The sequence below is a fragment of the Cupressus sempervirens genome, chromosome 11, assembly GCF_028749045.1.
Source record: "Cupressus sempervirens isolate cs-2001-9-10 chromosome 11, ASM2874904v1, whole genome shotgun sequence".
Taxonomy (NCBI): Eukaryota; Viridiplantae; Streptophyta; class Pinopsida; order Cupressales; family Cupressaceae; genus Cupressus; species Cupressus sempervirens.
In genome coordinates this window covers 650,108,305-650,126,587 of record NC_143128.1, presented here as the reverse complement: position 1 = coordinate 650,126,587, position 18,283 = coordinate 650,108,305, and the positions used below count along the sequence as shown (strand labels likewise).

The following is an 18,283-nucleotide window of genomic DNA, read 5'->3' as shown; positions in this document are numbered from 1 at the left end:
AATAAATTAACTTGGTAATGTGGAGGGAGGAACTTCTTCTTTAGTTTACCTATCATCTTCACCCAAGTTTTGATCTTTTCTTTTCCTTTCCTCTGTCTATATGTTTTCAATGTTCCCACCAATGTAAAGCATGGCCCTTTAACTTGATGACTGCTATTTTCACTTTCCTATTATTAAGGGGTTCTTTCATACTCAAAGAACCTCTCCATCTTAGAGATCTAATCCAACAAGGCATTAGTATCCATTTTTCCATCATAACTAGCAACTTCAACAATAGGTTTTGAATTTTCCCTACACAAAACCCTCAAAACCTTCTCTTCATCTTCTTCTACTTCAGGTTCAAATTAGGTGCTACCATTGCTTCATTATCACTAACATCATCAAGATGTACTCCTCTCCTTTGGGTTGTCTCAACATGTGCATAATAGCATCATATGCATTTCCTATACCTTGAACCATCTTAACAATAAGTTCCTGCAAGATTGTAACCCTCTGCAAGGTATAAGGTAGGAACCAGATCTGCCACCCTACAACCAATCCAACTAGGGTTCTCCACGATCCCAAACTCCACAAGGAAAAAATATTTTTTTTTATACCACCTAATGCAAGGTAGGATGATAGCTAGGGCCAAAGGCCCACCCAGTTACCATGGAAACTCGCAGAGATAAGACAATGGTAATGAAATAACTAAGAGACAATGCTAGAAATAGAGGAAGCAAGAGATCTTTATTGATTCAACAATTGACTTCATACATGTCAAGTTGCATGAGGCCTTCCTAATTGTAGCCAAATACAAAGATCAATCACAAGAAAGATGTCGCATACATCATGCACAATCCGCGATCTCCAGACTCCATATTCTAAAATTCCCCCAAGCATCATTTATCTAAACCTAAGACTTGACCCCCTATTTATACTTTCCAAAATGACTTACAAAAGATTCTAGATCTACATTAGATAAAGCAATGACCCAAAATAGGTCCACATACTTCCCAATGACCAATCTCATACATTAAATCTAGATTACAAATTAAATACATAGGTCAGCTGTCAAAGAAGAACCGCATAGAGAACTCGGTGAATAAAGGATCAAAGCATCACTCAATAGATTCAGACAGGTCACCAAACACGCTTGATGAACGAAGCAAATGAGTCACTTGACGAACACACACATCGAGCCAAGTCAAGCCAACTCAATGAAACAAAACACAGTAAATCCACTAAGCCAATTGCAACAACAACTATCGAGAAGTATCAAGGAAGTAACTTAGCACATCCAATCTAAACCCAAGCAGGATAACAAAATAACCTAGAATGCTCCTACATCACACTTACTCTTCACAATGAGTTTGGTGGCTTGAAGAGGCTCGCAAAAACCAAAAAACACCCTAGAATGAAGTTCACTACCCACAAAATGTCCTTTCATATTTTGTGTGTTAGTAGACTATATGTCTCATTGCCTCAAAGAAGTTGCATTAATTGTTGAAACAATGCTTCTATCATACCTTGCCAAAACCATTGTCAAGCCATCATTATCCCCAATTTAGGAAATTCATTATATCCCCTGCCAAATCTACAAAATCTTTCAAAATTAACCCAACCACTAACATACCAAATTTAACTCCAAAATAAATGGTCGAAACATCCCCTACCAAAAACTTATACTTATTATATTGCTATCTCCTTATTCTCATATTTCCCTCCAATGAAATTGATCCTTTAATTGCATAAGTTTTCGAAAAGTGAACCTTTCCTCTAACTTCCTTGGCATCAACTGTTCACCCAAAATTTTTAGAATAAAAATATTTACTCTTTCTTCTATATCAGCAACAATTATCTCCTATTAACCATGTTTTGTAATTTTATTTAATAGGAGAGTTGGATGCTTTGGATTAATGTTACTTTTGTTGTAATGGATTTCAGATTATGAAATATGTGTTAAGATCTAAGTTAAATTGTAGAAAATTGTTATTATAGAAAGTTATCTTTTCCTTTCCCTAAACTTAGATCTTAGACATATATTTGAACCTTATTATTGATCCAAATGATATATGCAGTGTATATTTCAGATCTCAGTTTGCATCCATAGGTTAGGACCTTACTTCCATAATAATCAAAAGATAAAACAAAACAAAAAAACTTGAGCAAGCTTAATATTAAGGTGTAAATAGGTCCTAATATTGAAGTAGGTAAATAAAGTACCTCATTCATTGTAAAAACAATTGTTAACTCGACCTTAGAGCTTGATTAAGGGATAAGAAGTCTTTTGTCTTCACTCTTGCATGGCAAGTCCCATGATACAATGGCAACCACCATTAAGTTTTCTCACCTCATATATGGGCATGCAAATATGTGTTGTAAGTCACTAGCACAATAATCAAAGCCCACTTTCCACCAATTTCAAGATGCACAAACCTAATTTGATTTTACTTATATTTTAATAAATATTTAATTATAATTTCAATTATCTTTCTTTAATTGTATTACCAAGACAACTCCATGTACATCAAAGTCAACTTATTTATATTAAATTATTTATTCAATATTTAATACTTCACAAAAAATTTAAAAGGTGATTTTGTTCTCTCTCATTATTATAGCCTTCTTTTTAAAATTATTTTAATTAAACATGATAAAAAGACAATATTTAAAAGATTAATTATAAAGAATATTTATCACCTATTTCTAGAAACTTATGTACATAAAAGTCAACTTATTTATTCAATATTTAATGCTTTAAAATATTTTTAAAAGATGATTTTGTTCTCTTTCATTATTATAGCGTTTTTAAAATTATTTTTATTTTTAGTTAAAAATAGCTTTCAGTAGTAGAAAGACAATGCTTAATAATTTAATTATACAGAATATTTATCACCTACTCCTTCAGACTTTGAAGAGACAGCAGAATTGACTTTGACCAGGGCCTCCATCATCATGGCCATTTTAACATATCAGATACCAAGCCACGTAATTCTCTTTATTCTTTATCATAGACAGTTCATAGACAGTTCATTGTTTGGTACCACTTGCTGCACTTTTTAAGTACAGATCCTCCAAATGACTCGTATTATTCATCAAGTACTTGAATGTGGAACCCTTTGTCTTGCCAGTACACCTGAAAACACTCTTGATGAATTTATGCCTGAAAGACGAAAACAAAAGGAGTGGGCAGAGTTTGCCATGAAATAATTTCTTAGAATAAAGTAGAATGAAAAGCAATAGTCACTCACTCCAACTTTTTCATTTTCTTTAACTTGAACTTCACTTGAGTCAGCTAACCGCGCCTGCTATATATATGGACTAATAGATGTTTTTTTTCATCCCTTCAATCAAGATGATGGCTAGTCATTATACCGATAATAAAGCTCCAGATACCCAAGATGCAAATGCAGGAAAGCACTTGGATGCTGGTGCTATATTTGTGTTGGAATCCAAAGGTATGCATATATATTTTTGTTTCAATGAATATAAAGTATCTTATTATGATATTGTTATCACAATTCAATTCTGTAGTTCTTAATCAAACTAGTTAAGTCATATTTCATGAATAATAATTCGCAAGAACTTATTTCTCATAAAAATGAACTGCATATTTAGCACTCATTGTATCTTGGTGAAGCATGGCAGTGGCTATCCTCCCAACATATTGCACTAAAAAGGCATAATATTGAATTTTTTCCCCTTCAGATCCACAAAAATACAGCTTTTTTTTGGCAGATTTCTTGTTGTTTTCTACTATAAACCATTGAAATCATGAAGAATTCATTCTGAAATTTGGTAAAAATTGACTTTGTTTTCAAAATTTTCAAAAAAGTTAACAGTACATTGTCCGTAAAGCATTTGACCTTTCTGAGAGCTCATCTATCTCAGTATTACTTCAATTAAAATATTCTTAACTATGTAATTTCCTCCGCGACTAAGTCCACTTGACATCCTATTTATAAAACCTTCAACTTCATCAAATAGAATGTAATGTCTTGCTCAAATCAAATCAAATGTCTTGGCGGTTGTAGGTACATGGCTCCACGCTAGCTATCATTTGACAGCCTCCACGGTTGGACCTCAGCTGCTGAGCCTCCCATTTGCATTTGCATCCTTGGGATGGGGTGGAGGAATAATATTACTGGCCATTGGAGCAGCAGTTACTTTCTATTCATATTATCTACTGTCACTGGTGCTGGAACATCTAGAGCTCAAGGGCAACAGACATCTAAGGTTTAGTGACATGACCACAGAGATTATGGGTATTCCATTACTCCCTTTTATAGCTTCACTACGTGTTGTTTTCTTGGAGGCTAAAATATTATAAATCTTGTACGTTGAATTTCTTTACATTTTGTGAGTCATTGTACTAAACTGTAGGTGTTCAGTGGATCCTTAGTTCTAAGCTAACATCTAATCACCTTCATCTCTTCAGGAAGGCTTATTAGTAACATTGACATAAATTCTGATATTTTACAGTGCCTATTGTTTTTTCTGTGCCTACATTTTTCTTTTATAGATTATTCAAGGAGATGGGTACCTTATTAACTTATAACCAAATGTGGGATAAAACTAAGAGTTTTTGATATGTAAGTAATTTTTGGTTTAAAAAGGGTATATTAGGAAAAGAGGTCACCATTGGGAAGCTTTGATTAGAACATGCATCAGAAGTTTAGAGCTGAATTGGGTGTGTAATTTGTTTAAAGGCGTAAATGTTTTTATGTAGAGTGATGAGTGATGAAGTCACAAATGTAGACCTCGTTTCTTATAGAAACATCCAGTAATACTAAAGTAATGAGGTTTGACACTTGATGAAAAGAACATCAGTAGGACAGCTGAACCATCAGACTATGCAAGTACCTAAATTGTCCATTTTATAAGCTCTCGTACAGGGGCGAGATGGGGTCGTTTTTTGGTGGGACCATTACAGTTTGCAGTCTGCTTTGGAGCTGTTGTTTCATGTAGTCTTCTTGGAGGTCAGAGCTTGAAGGTACCTTTTGAAAACAACAAGAAAGAGAGGCTACTTTCGCTTCTGAATGACTGAATATCAATGACTGTCTAATGGATTTCTAAATGTATATTACAGTTCATATATAAAATATATCATCCAGATGGGGAGATGCAGTTATACCAGTTTATAATTATTTTTGGAGGGCTAATGATTATGCTGGGTCAAATGCCGTCCTTTCATTCACTGAGATATATAAATCTGGCATCTCTGCTGCTGTGTTTTTCCTTTACTGCATGCGCTGTGGGAGGTTCCATCCATGCAGGTTGGTCTAGACTCTCCAATGATTTGCCCTTGCCTGAATTTGAATTCACGCTTCTCTCCGTTCTGAATTCTTAAACTTTTCATGGCAGGAATCTCAAGTGATGCAGAGAACAGGGACTACAATTTGGTTGGCAGTAAAACACACAAATTGCTTTCAGCTTTGAACGCTTTCTCAATAATTGCAACAACTTATGGCAATGGAATCATTCCTGAAATTCAGGTGAGATTGGTTAATAATTTGAAAAGCAACTATACTTATGTATTTGAAGTTTCATCCTTTCAGTTTCCATAATGCTAGATCCAGCACGGCGATCCCAAACTTCCTAGACCAATCAACTCTCAGTCAATTTAGGAGAGCAATACAACATGAGTTGATTTTTGAGAACAATACAACATGAGTTGATTTTTGTCACAATTTAAAGATTAAAATTATATATTGCATTAACAACTTATACTCAATCAAAAGCAGTTAGAGAGCCAATTCAGATTTAGAAAAATATTTTAGTTGTATAGAGGTGGTAGGTGTGAGTGTTTTTAGGTTTTAGTCATTCTGATTAAATCAATTAATCAGGAAAGGATTTGAATTCGTAATTTAAGTCAGAAGGTAGAAAAAAGGGAAGAATCTACAAGAAGTCAATTCGTAATGGAGTAAAAACTGGTTAGATAAGGGATCTCAACCCGTACAAAAATTACATACTCAAAACAGAGGGATTTAGGAAGGAACCAATGGAATAGTCAAGGAATCTAAAATAATAAAAGATATCTTCTTCTTCTTCTTTCCTAGAGGTTCAGCATTTTCTGCGTAGCTTTTTTGGTTAATAACCAAGGAGGTCTACCTAAACCTTTTATTAGTAGGGCCACCTTGAAAAGAGAGTTTCCAAAAAGTATAATTGACACAAAAATTTTAAAAACATCAAGTTTTGAGAAGCACCCTGAAATCTAATAAACTCCAAAGCACAAAGAAATAACAATCAATTAACAATGAGTTTATCTTTTTCCAAAATGCCCCCTCCAATAGACAATCTCCAACAAGGAAAGAGGCCATAGAGACCCCAGAACAACTTGGTTTTGGAAGGCACCCAGAAATCTATTGATGACATGAGCACAAAGAACTGCATAGAAAGTAGAACATTAATTCTATCTAGAAAGAAAGCTTGATGCCAGATCTCCACCACCCTCAAACATTTACAAATGATCCGATAAGACAACCATTAATCTCATTCCAATAGTTGACATACACCTCTTTATCCTTTGATAGACCGCAAGAATAAAGAAAAACAGAGCAAATGAGCCAAAATTGCAATGAATTGTAAGAGAAAATGCCACCTCAATAGGATAGACTCCACCTCCAAAGAAGTTCGATGGGGGAGAATCCAACAAGAACTAACATAGCCCGCAAGAGAATAGGATTGAAAGAATGGAAGGGGAAGAGAAAAGGGGAAAAGAGCATTAAAACCGCTCCAACCTACCACAACCAAAAAGTGATTGGCCAAAAAAAAGATCTCCATCTTTCAAAGATAGGGGAACCCAACCACCTCAAGGTAGAGACCAAAGAACACAAGATTTCCTATCAAGAAAACAGAACCAACAAAAGAACCAACCCAGGTCCAGACACAACCTACAAGAACACAAATAGATCCCAAAATAGGCCTCCAACATTTCCATCCACCCCAACCAATGCAGGACGGGAAAACATGAACTGTCCTTTCAACACATGGGAAGAAGAAATCTAGAAGATCCATGTCATGTCCCCAATTTTCTGGTGACAGTTCGATTTAATTAATTTAATTAATGGTTGTCCAAGGACGACTAATTAGTTATTTTAATTAAATAAATAAATATTAAAAGATGACCTTGTATTTAATAAAGTGACTTGGAAAATATTTAATAAAGTCACTAGAGGGATAAGATCAAAAAGGTTCTAGAAGTCTCTGGAGTGGATGGAGGAAAAAGAATAAATAGGCACCCCGGGGCTCCATTCGAATCAAGCAGTTGATTATTTCTCTTTGTATTTTCAGATTGTGATTCAATCACGGGTGCATTGTGGAAACCTAGGGTTTCGGCAATTGTCACAGTTGGTCATTGAGAACGATAACTCTCAATCGGTACGCAATTTTGAGGGTGTGAAATATCATCCGAATTATTGCAGATTGGAGGTGACGCTGCAGTCATTTCATCAGGGCAATTATCCGTGGCTTAAGGCCAATTTGTAGTTTTGTTTCACTATTCATTGAAGGGATTTGATTCAGATCATCGATTCAATTGGAGGTTTACTATTGACAGATCTTGGGGGTACTTGAAGCAAGAACGACCGCAGTCCTGACTTAATACAGAACCGGTCAGCATCGTTGGAGAGATAGCGTTTCATGAGAACACCTCCAAGCTTGTTTGTGCAGGCACAGGAGCATCTACCAATAAAGGGCCATTCAATTCATTAATAGACAAATCCAACACCTGGAGTGAGATCCAGCTGGGAATCGGGCCTCCAACCCTACAACTCCTCAAATTCAAGTTCCGAAATCTGAAAAGGTGGAATCCATGGCGCCGAGTCAATGTTGATATTCAACCCACTGCGAGACACATCAAATTCTTCCAGCCTCGAACTATTCTGCAGGAGAACACGATCTGATACTGCACCTGTCATGCTGTTGTTGGACATCCCGTAAGATTGCAGGGAAGAGGGTAGCGTGGGCGAGGAAGGGGCGACGATCTACTTTGATGCAACATCAAGATCAGGCCGAAGACGCCAAGAAATAAACAGAGAGAGGTAGGTTTGCGCAACGATTCAGTAGGAGCCATCGAAGGTTGGATACCCGCACATGATCAACATTCGCTGTGGCGATAGGAGGTTTTGGAAATTAATTGCAGGCCAGTATAGCTTGCCGCTAGAAATGAAGGTGATCACTGATCCAACAGCAATCTAATGACTTGAAGCGGCTACGGAATCAACTGCGAGGGACTAGTGTACAGAGCCTTGAATAGAAGATCCCTTGGGCATTGGTGGCCGTCCCTTTTCTTTGGATAGAGAACAACCGGTCCCTTCTGCAGGTGCGATCTGGAGAGAAAGGCGTCTCAATAATTTACTGATCTACCACCAGGGACCTCATCGCAATGGATGGAGAACATTGGGGGAAGCAAAATGTATTGCCAAGGAGAAACCAGGTTCTTTAGATATTAGCTATCTATATTAAGGCTTTGATGTTCAAACTTTGAGTCGGTAATGAATAAGATTTCCCATGAATATTACTAGCAGATTTTGATTGCATCATTCTCATAATTCAATCTGAGGGTTTCTTGATAAATTCTTAACAAACGACCCAATCCAATATTGCTCTTCCCTAACCTATATAGTAGAGGGTTATCACAGTGGTATCAGAGCTCGATTGTTAATTGTTTGACGAAATGTCTGCCAAACCTTTGAAGTTTTAAGTTTGGGGTGTAAAAAGGAGCAATAACCTGTCAGGGTTATTACAGTGGTATCAGAGCGGTTTTCTTGCCATCCTGTGGGGTGAGAACCGACTTACATGAGTGATCAGCACTCCAAGATGGACAGGTACAGCACAAAGTCTCCAAGGACACAATCTCGGACAGGTAATAGACAGAGTATTCAGAGTCGGAATTGTGGAAAGGAGGACTATTCAGGCATTCAGGATGAGCTCAGAAAAATCAAACATAACATGTCTGAACTGTTGGTTAAACACCACCGTATGCTTGACAGGCTGTCCGTCCCAGCTAAGGTGAGTAAATCAACTGGATTTCGTTTTGGCAAATCTTCTCACGAAGCGTTGACAGATACAATAAGAGATGTTACGAGGAACCTTAATGAGGAATTCAAGGAACAAGTGTGCAACCGGTCAGAGGTTCCAGTTCAGCCTCAGGAAGAAGCGGTGAAGGACATTACGCTGATGGATAGTAACTGTCAACTTGACACTCAAGTTGAGACAGTTGAATACGAGTTTCCCGAAGGTGATGTCTCATGTACTCAAGGTAGTTTGGTTCCGACAAGCAATGATTACAGTGAAGTAAGTTCAGATGACGATGAAGATGTCATTGTGCATGGTGATGAGATACCTGGTGAAAATGAGCAGACATTGAGCATTCATGATTTTGCTGAGAGAGAGTACCAGGCTCAGTTAGATGCTTCGTCACATGAGGATGAAATTGGCGATACTTCACATGATTTGCCCAGCCAGCTGAAGGTAAGCAAAGATAGTATTGTGGCTTCTTTATCTCATCATGACAGGATGCGGGAGATGTTAGAAGAGCACATCCAGATGATTCAGTTACAAGAAAGACATAAGGGAGTTCAGGCAAATTCTTCCTGCTGTGACTTACATGCAATTGGTGAAGGGATGGGGACGACGAAGCTGAGCTATTTACATCTTCTATCAGATCGTGACCATCTTCTAAGCCTTGCCAAAGACTATTCAGATGCCTTGAGGAGGAAGGAGGAGGAAGTTGTCAAGCTTTCTCGCGAGCTTGAGGATACTCGAGCAACTTTGGCTTTACAGGACTGGGAGAGACATGGGAATGAGCATGGCATGGAGCTAAGCTTAGTTTCATCTGGCACGACTGTCACTCAGCTTTCTACTTTTGATGGGTCATATGTGGTTGCTGATAATGTTACGAGTTCATTTTGCATTCACATCCAGGATACAAGGACAATGGCAGACAGGTATGTGAAGTTAGCTGGTATTGGTCACATTACTCAGGTAAGGAGTTTGCTTGAGTTACCAGCTGTTCCTTGTTTACGAATATGGACTCAAGAATGTTTCAACAGCGTTTGGGATTCAATTGACTGGAGAGCACTTAATAGTAGCAATGTTTGTTTGAGTACTATCATGGATTTGATTAGCAGAATATACGGTGTTATCTTTCCTTGTGCCAGCAGAACATCCGATGTTGGTATTAGTTTTTATGCACCGTTGTTGGGTTTGGTTCATATATGTAGACGACCCTTCTTGCTGGAAGGTGTTGAAGATTTTTCATATTTGCCAGTGTGTACGGATGAGTCCCGGGATCATTTTGGCCTTGATGACATCCAGGAGAATGAAATGGACAGTTTTGAAGACACAGTTTCTTTGGGTACAGAAGAGCTTGATAGCAGAACTACAAATTTTGACACCTTGGATATTGATATGGACCCTGGAGATGATTCACGAGATATGGATGTTAATATTGAGGATACTCCTTTAAGAGCTCCAGAAGAAGATTGTTGGAGACAGTTCAGCCAGAGCCATCATGTGGTTAGCCAGTTGAAAGTTAGTGAGCGAGACATTGCTATCGCTTGTGAGCATTTTGATACTGCTCGTCAGTTGTTGGTTGTTACTGGTTGGGGTTCTTCTATGACAGATGAGTCCAGCAGTGGTTACTTTTCTTTGGCAGAGATTCATGCCTTGCATGAAGCTGTTCGGATTTTGAAGCGAGATTATTTACGATTGGTAGCCGATCGTGATCACTTGGTTGAGTGGGGGAGTACAGCATATGAGGCACTCTTGGATCGTGAAGAGGAGGTGAGTGAACTTTCCCAAGAGCTCATAGCGACTACTGAGGTGTTAGAGGACACACGGCGAGATCTACAGAAGTCGCAGTTTCAGTTGAAGGAGGTGACCGTGGAGTTGGAGCATTTGCGGTCAAAACCAGCCTCAGACCCAATTCATTTGACTACTAAGGTAGATGACGGTAAGTACACTCCTACAGTTGCTTTTGAGGAGCTTATTGTTGAGACTGACACACATGTTCAGGGTTTGGAAGAAGTTGGTCTTAATGAGTTCGGGATACCGGTAGAGTCAAGTCCCCAGACTGATTCTTCTCAGATAGTTGATAATGTGGTACAATTGAGTATGCCACCCTTACAGGAGAACCAGTTGTGGTGTAAAGGAGAGTATGTTGATGTTTCCTCATATAATTTTTACTGCACTGAACCGTTCATGGAGTATTTGTTGGATAGTGCATGTGTTCAGTTAGACTCGCATAAGGTGACAGAAGGTGTTCTCGTCCGAGATACTAGTGTTATTCGCGGATTGGTTGAGAAGATTATAGGGGTCCTTTCTACTATGCTACCTCACAGGGATCTCGAGGAGGAGTTTGTTGAGAAGAGTGCACAGGGTCCTATCCGACCTACAGTCACTCGGAGTCAGAAAATAGAGCCATCTGTTGATTCCCAGTTCAGTGATGATGAGCCTGCAGCAGAGTTTGAAGGTTCTTACCGGCATTATACGGTAGGGTACGCTCATCATTGTTCTTTTGACACAGAGATAGAAGATTTTATTTCACGCAAATGTAGATTGGCTCCAGTTTCTTATCATCCATTAGGGGATAGATTGGCACCATATTTTGAAAATAAAATTGGTAGTTGCAAGTTACTCAGCCTGCAGCATCGACACGCCCGGAGCAGTTTTTCAGAGATTGGATTTGATGGCAGTGTTTCAGGTACCTATGGCTGTTGTCATATCTACAGTGCAGTTGGGTGCAGGTGTTTTTTTGACAGGGGTTTGAGTTTTGATAGAGTTGATGTTTCAGTTGGCTTGAGTTCCGCAGAATGGCTTCTTCTACTAACATCTACAGTTGGTTTTCAGATGATTTCATCAGAGTTGTCAGTTGTTTGGATGTTGAGTACAATTCCTCAGTTACTGGTATTGATGATTTCTCCACGGGAGTATGATGCGGATTGGGATGATACACAGATTTACATTTGGGATCCAGGCAGACTGATTGGTTCATGGTTCAGCCATTGCTTGGGGACAAGCAATTTCAGGAAGGGCGGACTGTCATGTCCCCAATTTTCTGGTGACAGTTCGATTTAATTAATTTAATTAATGGTTGTCCAAGGACGACTAATTAGTTATTTTAATTAAATAAATAAATATTAAAAGATGACCTTGTATTTAATAAAGTGACTTGGAAAATATTTAATAAAGTCACTAGAGGGATAAGATCAAAAAGGTTCTAGAAGTCTCTGGAGAGGATGGAGGAAAAAGAATAAATAGGCACCCCGGGGCTCCATTCGAATCAAGCAGTTGATTATTTCTCTTTGTATTTTCAGATTGTGATTCAATCACGGGTGCATTGTGGAAACCTAGGGTTTCGGCAATTGTCACAGTTGGCCATTGAGAACGATAACTCTCAATCGGTACGCAATTTTGAGGGTGTGAAATATCATCCGAATTATTGCAGATTGGAGGTGACGCTGCAGTCATTTCATCAGGGCAATTATCCGTGGCTTAAGGCCAATTTGTAGTTTTGTTTCACTATTCATTGAAGGGATTTGATTCAGATCATCGATTCAATTGGAGGTTTACTATTGACAGATCTTGGGGGTACTTGAAGCAAGAACGACCGCAGTCCTGACTTAATACAGAACCGGTCAGCATCGTTGGAGAGATAGCGTTTCATGAGAACACCTCCAAGCTTGTTTGTGCAGGCACAAGAGCATCTACCAATAAAGGGCCATTCAATTCATTAATAGACAAATCCAACACCTGGAGTGAGATCCAGCTGGGAATCGGGCCTCCAACCCTACAACTCCTCAAATTCAAGTTCCGAAATCTGAAAAGGTGGAATCCATGGCGCCGAGTCAATGTTGATATTCAACCCACTGCGAGACACATCAAATTCTTCCAGCCTCGAACTATTCTGCAGGAGAACACGATCTGATACTGCACCTGTCATGCTGTTGTTGGACATCCCGTAAGATTGCAGGGAAGAGGGTAGCGTGGGTGAGGAAGGGGCGACGATCTACTTTGATGCAACATCAAGATCAGGCCGAAGACGCCAAGAAATAAACAGAGAGAGGTAGGTTTGCGCAACGATTCAGTAGGAGCCATCGAAGGTTGGATACCCGCACATGATCAACATTCGCTGTGGCGATAGGAGTTTTTGGAAATTAATTGCAGGCCAGTATAGCTTGCCGCTAGAAATGAAGGTGATCACTGATCCAACAGCAATCTAATGACTTGAAGCGGCTACGGAATCAACTGCGGGGGACTAGTGTATAGAGCCTTGAATAGCAGATCCCTTGGGCATTGGTGGCCGTCCCTTTTCTTTGGATAGAGAACAACCGGTCCCTTCTGCAGGTGCGATCTGGAGAGAAAGGCGTCTCAATAATTTACTGATCTACCACCAGGGACCTCATCGCAATGGATGGAGAACATTGGGGGAAGCAAAATGTATTGCCAAGGAGAAACCAGGTTCTTTAGATATTAGCTATCTATATTAAGGCTTTGATGTTCAAACTTTGAGTCGGTAATGAATAAGATTTCCCATGAATATTACTAGCAGATTTTGATTGCATCATTCTCATAATTCAATCTGAGGGTTTCTTGATAAATTCTTAACAAACGACCCAATCCAATATTGCTCTTCCCTAACCTATATAGTAGAGGGTTATCACAGTGGTATCAGAGCTCGATTGTTAATTGTTTGACGAAATGTCTGCCAAACCTTTGAAGTTTTAAGTTTGGGGTGTAAAAAGGAGCAATAACCTGTCAGGGTTATTACAATCCACTAATCCTCAATCAAACTCAAAAGCAAACCCAAGAAACCTAAAACCAACAACAATGGAAACAACAAAATAGGCCAGAGCCACAACAAAACCCCTTAAGCCAACACTGTTTCAGCAACCAAACACAAAAAAGTCAATCCCCCATAAAGAGCCTTTATCAACTGAGGAAAGGAGAAGACTAGGTGTTATAGTGCCTTGTTCTTTAAATCCCATTAAGATATTATAATATTTGTTTATTTAAAAAATAAAAAAATTGTTTGTAACCTTAAACATTTATAACTTTGGATCAGAAGAATTTATACTTTAAAAAAACACCTTGATTACTTCCCAATGATCTCCTTGCAAATGAATGCCTGCCTGCCTTAGATTCTTAATGTACATCTCAGTGAAAATTTTGACTTTTGATGTTTATACTAATATTTGAGGAGAATTTTGCAGGCCACTTTAGCTCCTCCAATTTCAGGAAAAATGTTCAAAGCACTTTGTGTGTGTTATACAGTGGTTGTGTCCACCTACTTCTCTGCTGCAGTTTCAGGCTACTGGGCATTTGGCAACAAGGCCCAACCGACAATTTACAGCAACTTCAACCCTGCAGGAAGGCCAGCTTATGTTTCAAATTGGTTTCTCTTCATGGCCAACATGTTTGTCCTCCTCCAAACATCCACAGTAACTCTGGTTAGTTTATTTCATATTAAATACTCAATTATTATCAGTATTATTTTCACATTTGAGAACAATATTTACTCCTTTTTATCACTGATCTCATAGTTACCAAAGCACCTTAGTATTTTCAAATTCACGATGGCATTACAATATCGCCTCTTTCAAGGCAACCAGTAGTTATTTCTGAAACCTCATACCATCGGAAACCTCATATTGATTTCAATTCGAGATTCTTATGGATCACATAAAGTATGCTTTAAAGTGATAAGTAGTTTAGAGTTGGAGCACCCAAATATACACGACATTTTGAAAGAAAATTTCTAAAAGTGTAATCTTGGAAATTATATATATTTTCCTTGCAGACTTATTTCCAACCAGCATTTGCAGCTATTGAAAGCAGATCTGCAAATGCAGAGAAAGGGAGATTTTCTATGCGGAATATTGTTCCCAGATTGATTTTAAGATCTTTTTGGGTGGCAATTGTAACTTTGGTGGCTGCCATGCTACCATTTTTTGGAGATATTAATGCAGTGGCGGGTGCATTTGGGATTATGCCGTTGGACTTCATTTTGCCAATGGTGTTGTACAACATGACATTCAAGCCTTCCCGAAGGAGCTTACTTTTCTGGGTGAATGGCTCAATTGGGGTCTTGTTTTCTGTTGTGGGAATTCTGAGCTGCTTTGCAGCAGCCAGACAAATCGTCCTCGACGCTAACACCTACAAGCTCTTCGCCAATGTATGATTCAATTTTTTGAAAATTTTGAGGTAACATGCTATGAAGATATTAGATCAAACTACAAATCTAATTTAATAAACGAGGTTACAAACCATCTTTTTGGAGAATTTTCCTTTCGTAATCATATAATGTCATGGGACAGAATGTTTTTTCCATCATAAGTTAAACTAGCACTTGCACCAGAAATAGGTGCAAGGGGTACACCCATAGGTTTTATTAGAAAAGAAAAATCTAAGAGATGTAAAATTGATAGTATATAATCAAAGTTTTATATAGAATAGAGGCATATACACATGACTAATGTCTTTAGAGGTTTAAATGTTGTAGAACATCCCAATTCAAGAGTTGATTTGAATACATTTTTTGAAATATTTGTTTAACTATAAATACAAAAAATAATTGGAGTCTACTAGGTAGAAAATAAAAGGAAAATGGGATTAATTGATAAGAGGAAGTAGATATGAGTCATTTTTATTAAATTTAGAATTAGAAAAAAAAATCGCATTCAAAAGGTAACTTGGCATACTTGATCTTGGATTTTAGTTTGAAGATGCACATTCCAATTGACAGACACATTAAACCCTGGTTGTAGAGTATTCAACTCTAATGTATTACTGGAGGAAAGGTTGGGCAAAATTAGCCACGACCTAGAAAACCAAAATAAATGTTAAATTTGAAAAAAATCAATAACATGTATAGTACTAAATGGAATTAACCTAGATAGGTCACACAAGTGAAAGCAATATTCACCAAAATATAATAGTGTGTAAATGTCACTTGTACTATTTCAATGATTTTTAAAATATAATATTGTGTAAATGTCAATTGTACCAATATTAGAAAATGTTGTATATGTAAACACAAATGAAATGCGCATAAAACTAAGTGAGTACAAAACAGATATTACTTTTTCAACAACAATGGATAAAAATTAATCTGAATCTTGAACAAACAAAGCACATTTTTTTTGGATTTCATTGAGATAAAATAGTTACATAGTAAAAGTATTGTAATTTTACATTTTTCACCCTTAATGTCAAGAAAGAGGAGAAGTTGACAATAGAATACAAGAAAAATGAAATGCAACAATTTGATGGAAAAAATAAAAAGTTTCTTATAGAAGTAATAAAACCATAAAATAATAAAATAACATACAAATATTTAAGTATATAAATCAAAGAAAACTAAATCACAATTTTAAAAAACTTTCAATTACACTGATAAGTATTAGATACGATAACAAAAGTTTAATATGGAAGTGATATATTTTAAATAAAGTATAATGGAGTGAATTTATAATTTTGAATATTTTAATTCAAAATATTTAGTAAATTTAAAATTTGAAAATTATTTTAATAAGAAAAAAAAAATCTATATATGGAAACACATTTGGCTAGAGGAAACCCTATACGTAATTTTATTCTATTATTTTTTAAATATGAGAAATTTAATAAAGTCATTTTTTGTTAGATACTTAGTCTTAATACCAAACCTAAGAATTTCATGATGGTTTGATTGGATGATCAAATTGTTAGATCATTAACTTTCATGTTGATTTCATTATGAACAAAGAATTTACACATTTGTTTTGGATTTCATTGGGTTTAAATAGTTACCTATTAAAAGCATAATACATAATAAGATAATAAAATAATAAAATAACTTACAATTATTTGAATATATAAATTGAAGAAAACTAGACTTTATTACAATTTTTGTAAACTTTCAATTACACAAAAAGAGCAAAGAAACACATTTTTTCATTACATGCTTATTATATTATTTAATGTCATCATTCGATAATCGTACAATTTTATTTTATATATTATAGTTTTATTTAGTAATTAAAAAAAATTACAAAGTATTTCCTAGAGTTTTATGCAATCATGCATAATTTGTTCTTTGTACAATAAATTATTCTTTTTGTAGTGTAATGAATTTGGTGGTAGGGGTAGTGATATTACCATTTCAAAACCCAATTCAAAAAATAATAACCACCATGTTTAACAAAGCATTTGCATTTTCTTCTATTAGGGTTTTAATTTAATGGGTTGTAGATATGCACTAGGCAAATTTAGAAGCCTGATCTAGAAAACTTATTAGGCCTTTTAGTTCAATCGGACATGGCATCAAAATTTCAAGTTTAGAGTCTAGACATTCATATTATGTCTAAAATTTGATAGTCAATGCAACACTTTGAAATTTAAGCATAACAATAATAAAATATAGAAATTCAAAAAAATTATTGCATTGTTCAATTTACGAACAAAGGTCCAAATGATACCAAATAAAATGATTTGAACAATGCCATAAGTTTCTTCCAACTATATATTCTCAATTGGCATATACTTATGTGGTTATGGTTTCTCCCAACATACGTCTCTCATTTAACAATTGCTTGATCTCGTACAATTGTATGTAGTCATAGCATTTCTCATTGATGAAAATATAAATGTATGTTGAGGGGTATGTTTTCATTATATACTTAATGTTGTCATTCAATAATTGTAAATTTTTTTACCATTGTTCCATGGTCACACAACTTACCTCTGATAAAAAGAGTACTTAAAGAAATGTATGTTGTCATTACACTTTCATTATATTTGTTTATGCCACCACTTAATAGTTGTACTATTTCATTTTAAAAATTATAGTTGTATTTAGTTATTCAAAAATCTCATATTCCATCTAATGCAACCTTCTTTCCTATAGTTGTTCTTTGTATAGAAGAATGTTTTTTTAAGTGAGATGACTTTAGTCATAGGGGTAATGATATTATTGTTTCAAATTCCAAAATGGAAAAGCATTAATCAACATGTTTGGAAAAGAATTGCATTTTCTTCAATAAGGGTTTCAATTTAATGGGTTGTAGAATAATATATTGGGTAAAGTTAGAAGCCTTATCTAGAAAGCTTACCAATCTATAATTCTTTTTAGGCATTTTCTATCAAGAAAGATCTTGATAAGCCTTGTAACAGTTATATTATTCGGCTTTAAAAGTATGCAACACTATCTAATTTTAGTAATTGAAATTTTTAGATATCTACATCTTTGTGAAATCCATCAATATCTTATTCCACATGATGGTTAAAATTACTTAAAAATCTATAAATTGTTAATGCATTA

At 36.3% G+C, this 18,283-nt stretch overlaps 1 protein-coding gene across 1 annotated transcript; it reads left to right on the top strand.

Moving 5' to 3' along the window:
- Positions 1 to 3,021: 3,021 nt before the first annotated feature.
- LOC149531443 (GABA transporter 1-like) lies at positions 3,022 to 15,264 on the top strand. The gene is made up of 7 exons (XM_089808961.1): positions 3,022 to 3,437; positions 4,014 to 4,244; positions 4,875 to 4,972; positions 5,069 to 5,255; positions 5,344 to 5,474; positions 14,196 to 14,432; positions 14,783 to 15,264. Exons 1-7 carry the CDS (start codon positions 3,308 to 3,310, stop codon positions 15,161 to 15,163), a joined length of 1,395 nt encoding a protein of 464 aa, XP_089665087.1. The 5' UTR covers positions 3,022 to 3,307; the 3' UTR covers positions 15,164 to 15,264.
- The last annotated feature ends 3,019 nt before the right edge of the window (positions 15,265 to 18,283 follow it).

Coding starts and splice junctions, on each gene's coding strand:
- LOC149531443 (XM_089808961.1), top strand. CDS start 3,308: ATGTTTTTTTTCATCCCTTCAATCAAGATGATGGCTAGTCATTATACC. Junction 4,245..4,874: donor CATGACCACAGAGATTATGG/GTATTCCATTAC, acceptor GCTCTCGTACAG/GGGCGAGATGGGGTCGTTTT. Junction 5,256..5,343: donor GGGAGGTTCCATCCATGCAG/GTTGGTCTAGAC, acceptor TTTTCATGGCAG/GAATCTCAAGTGATGCAGAG.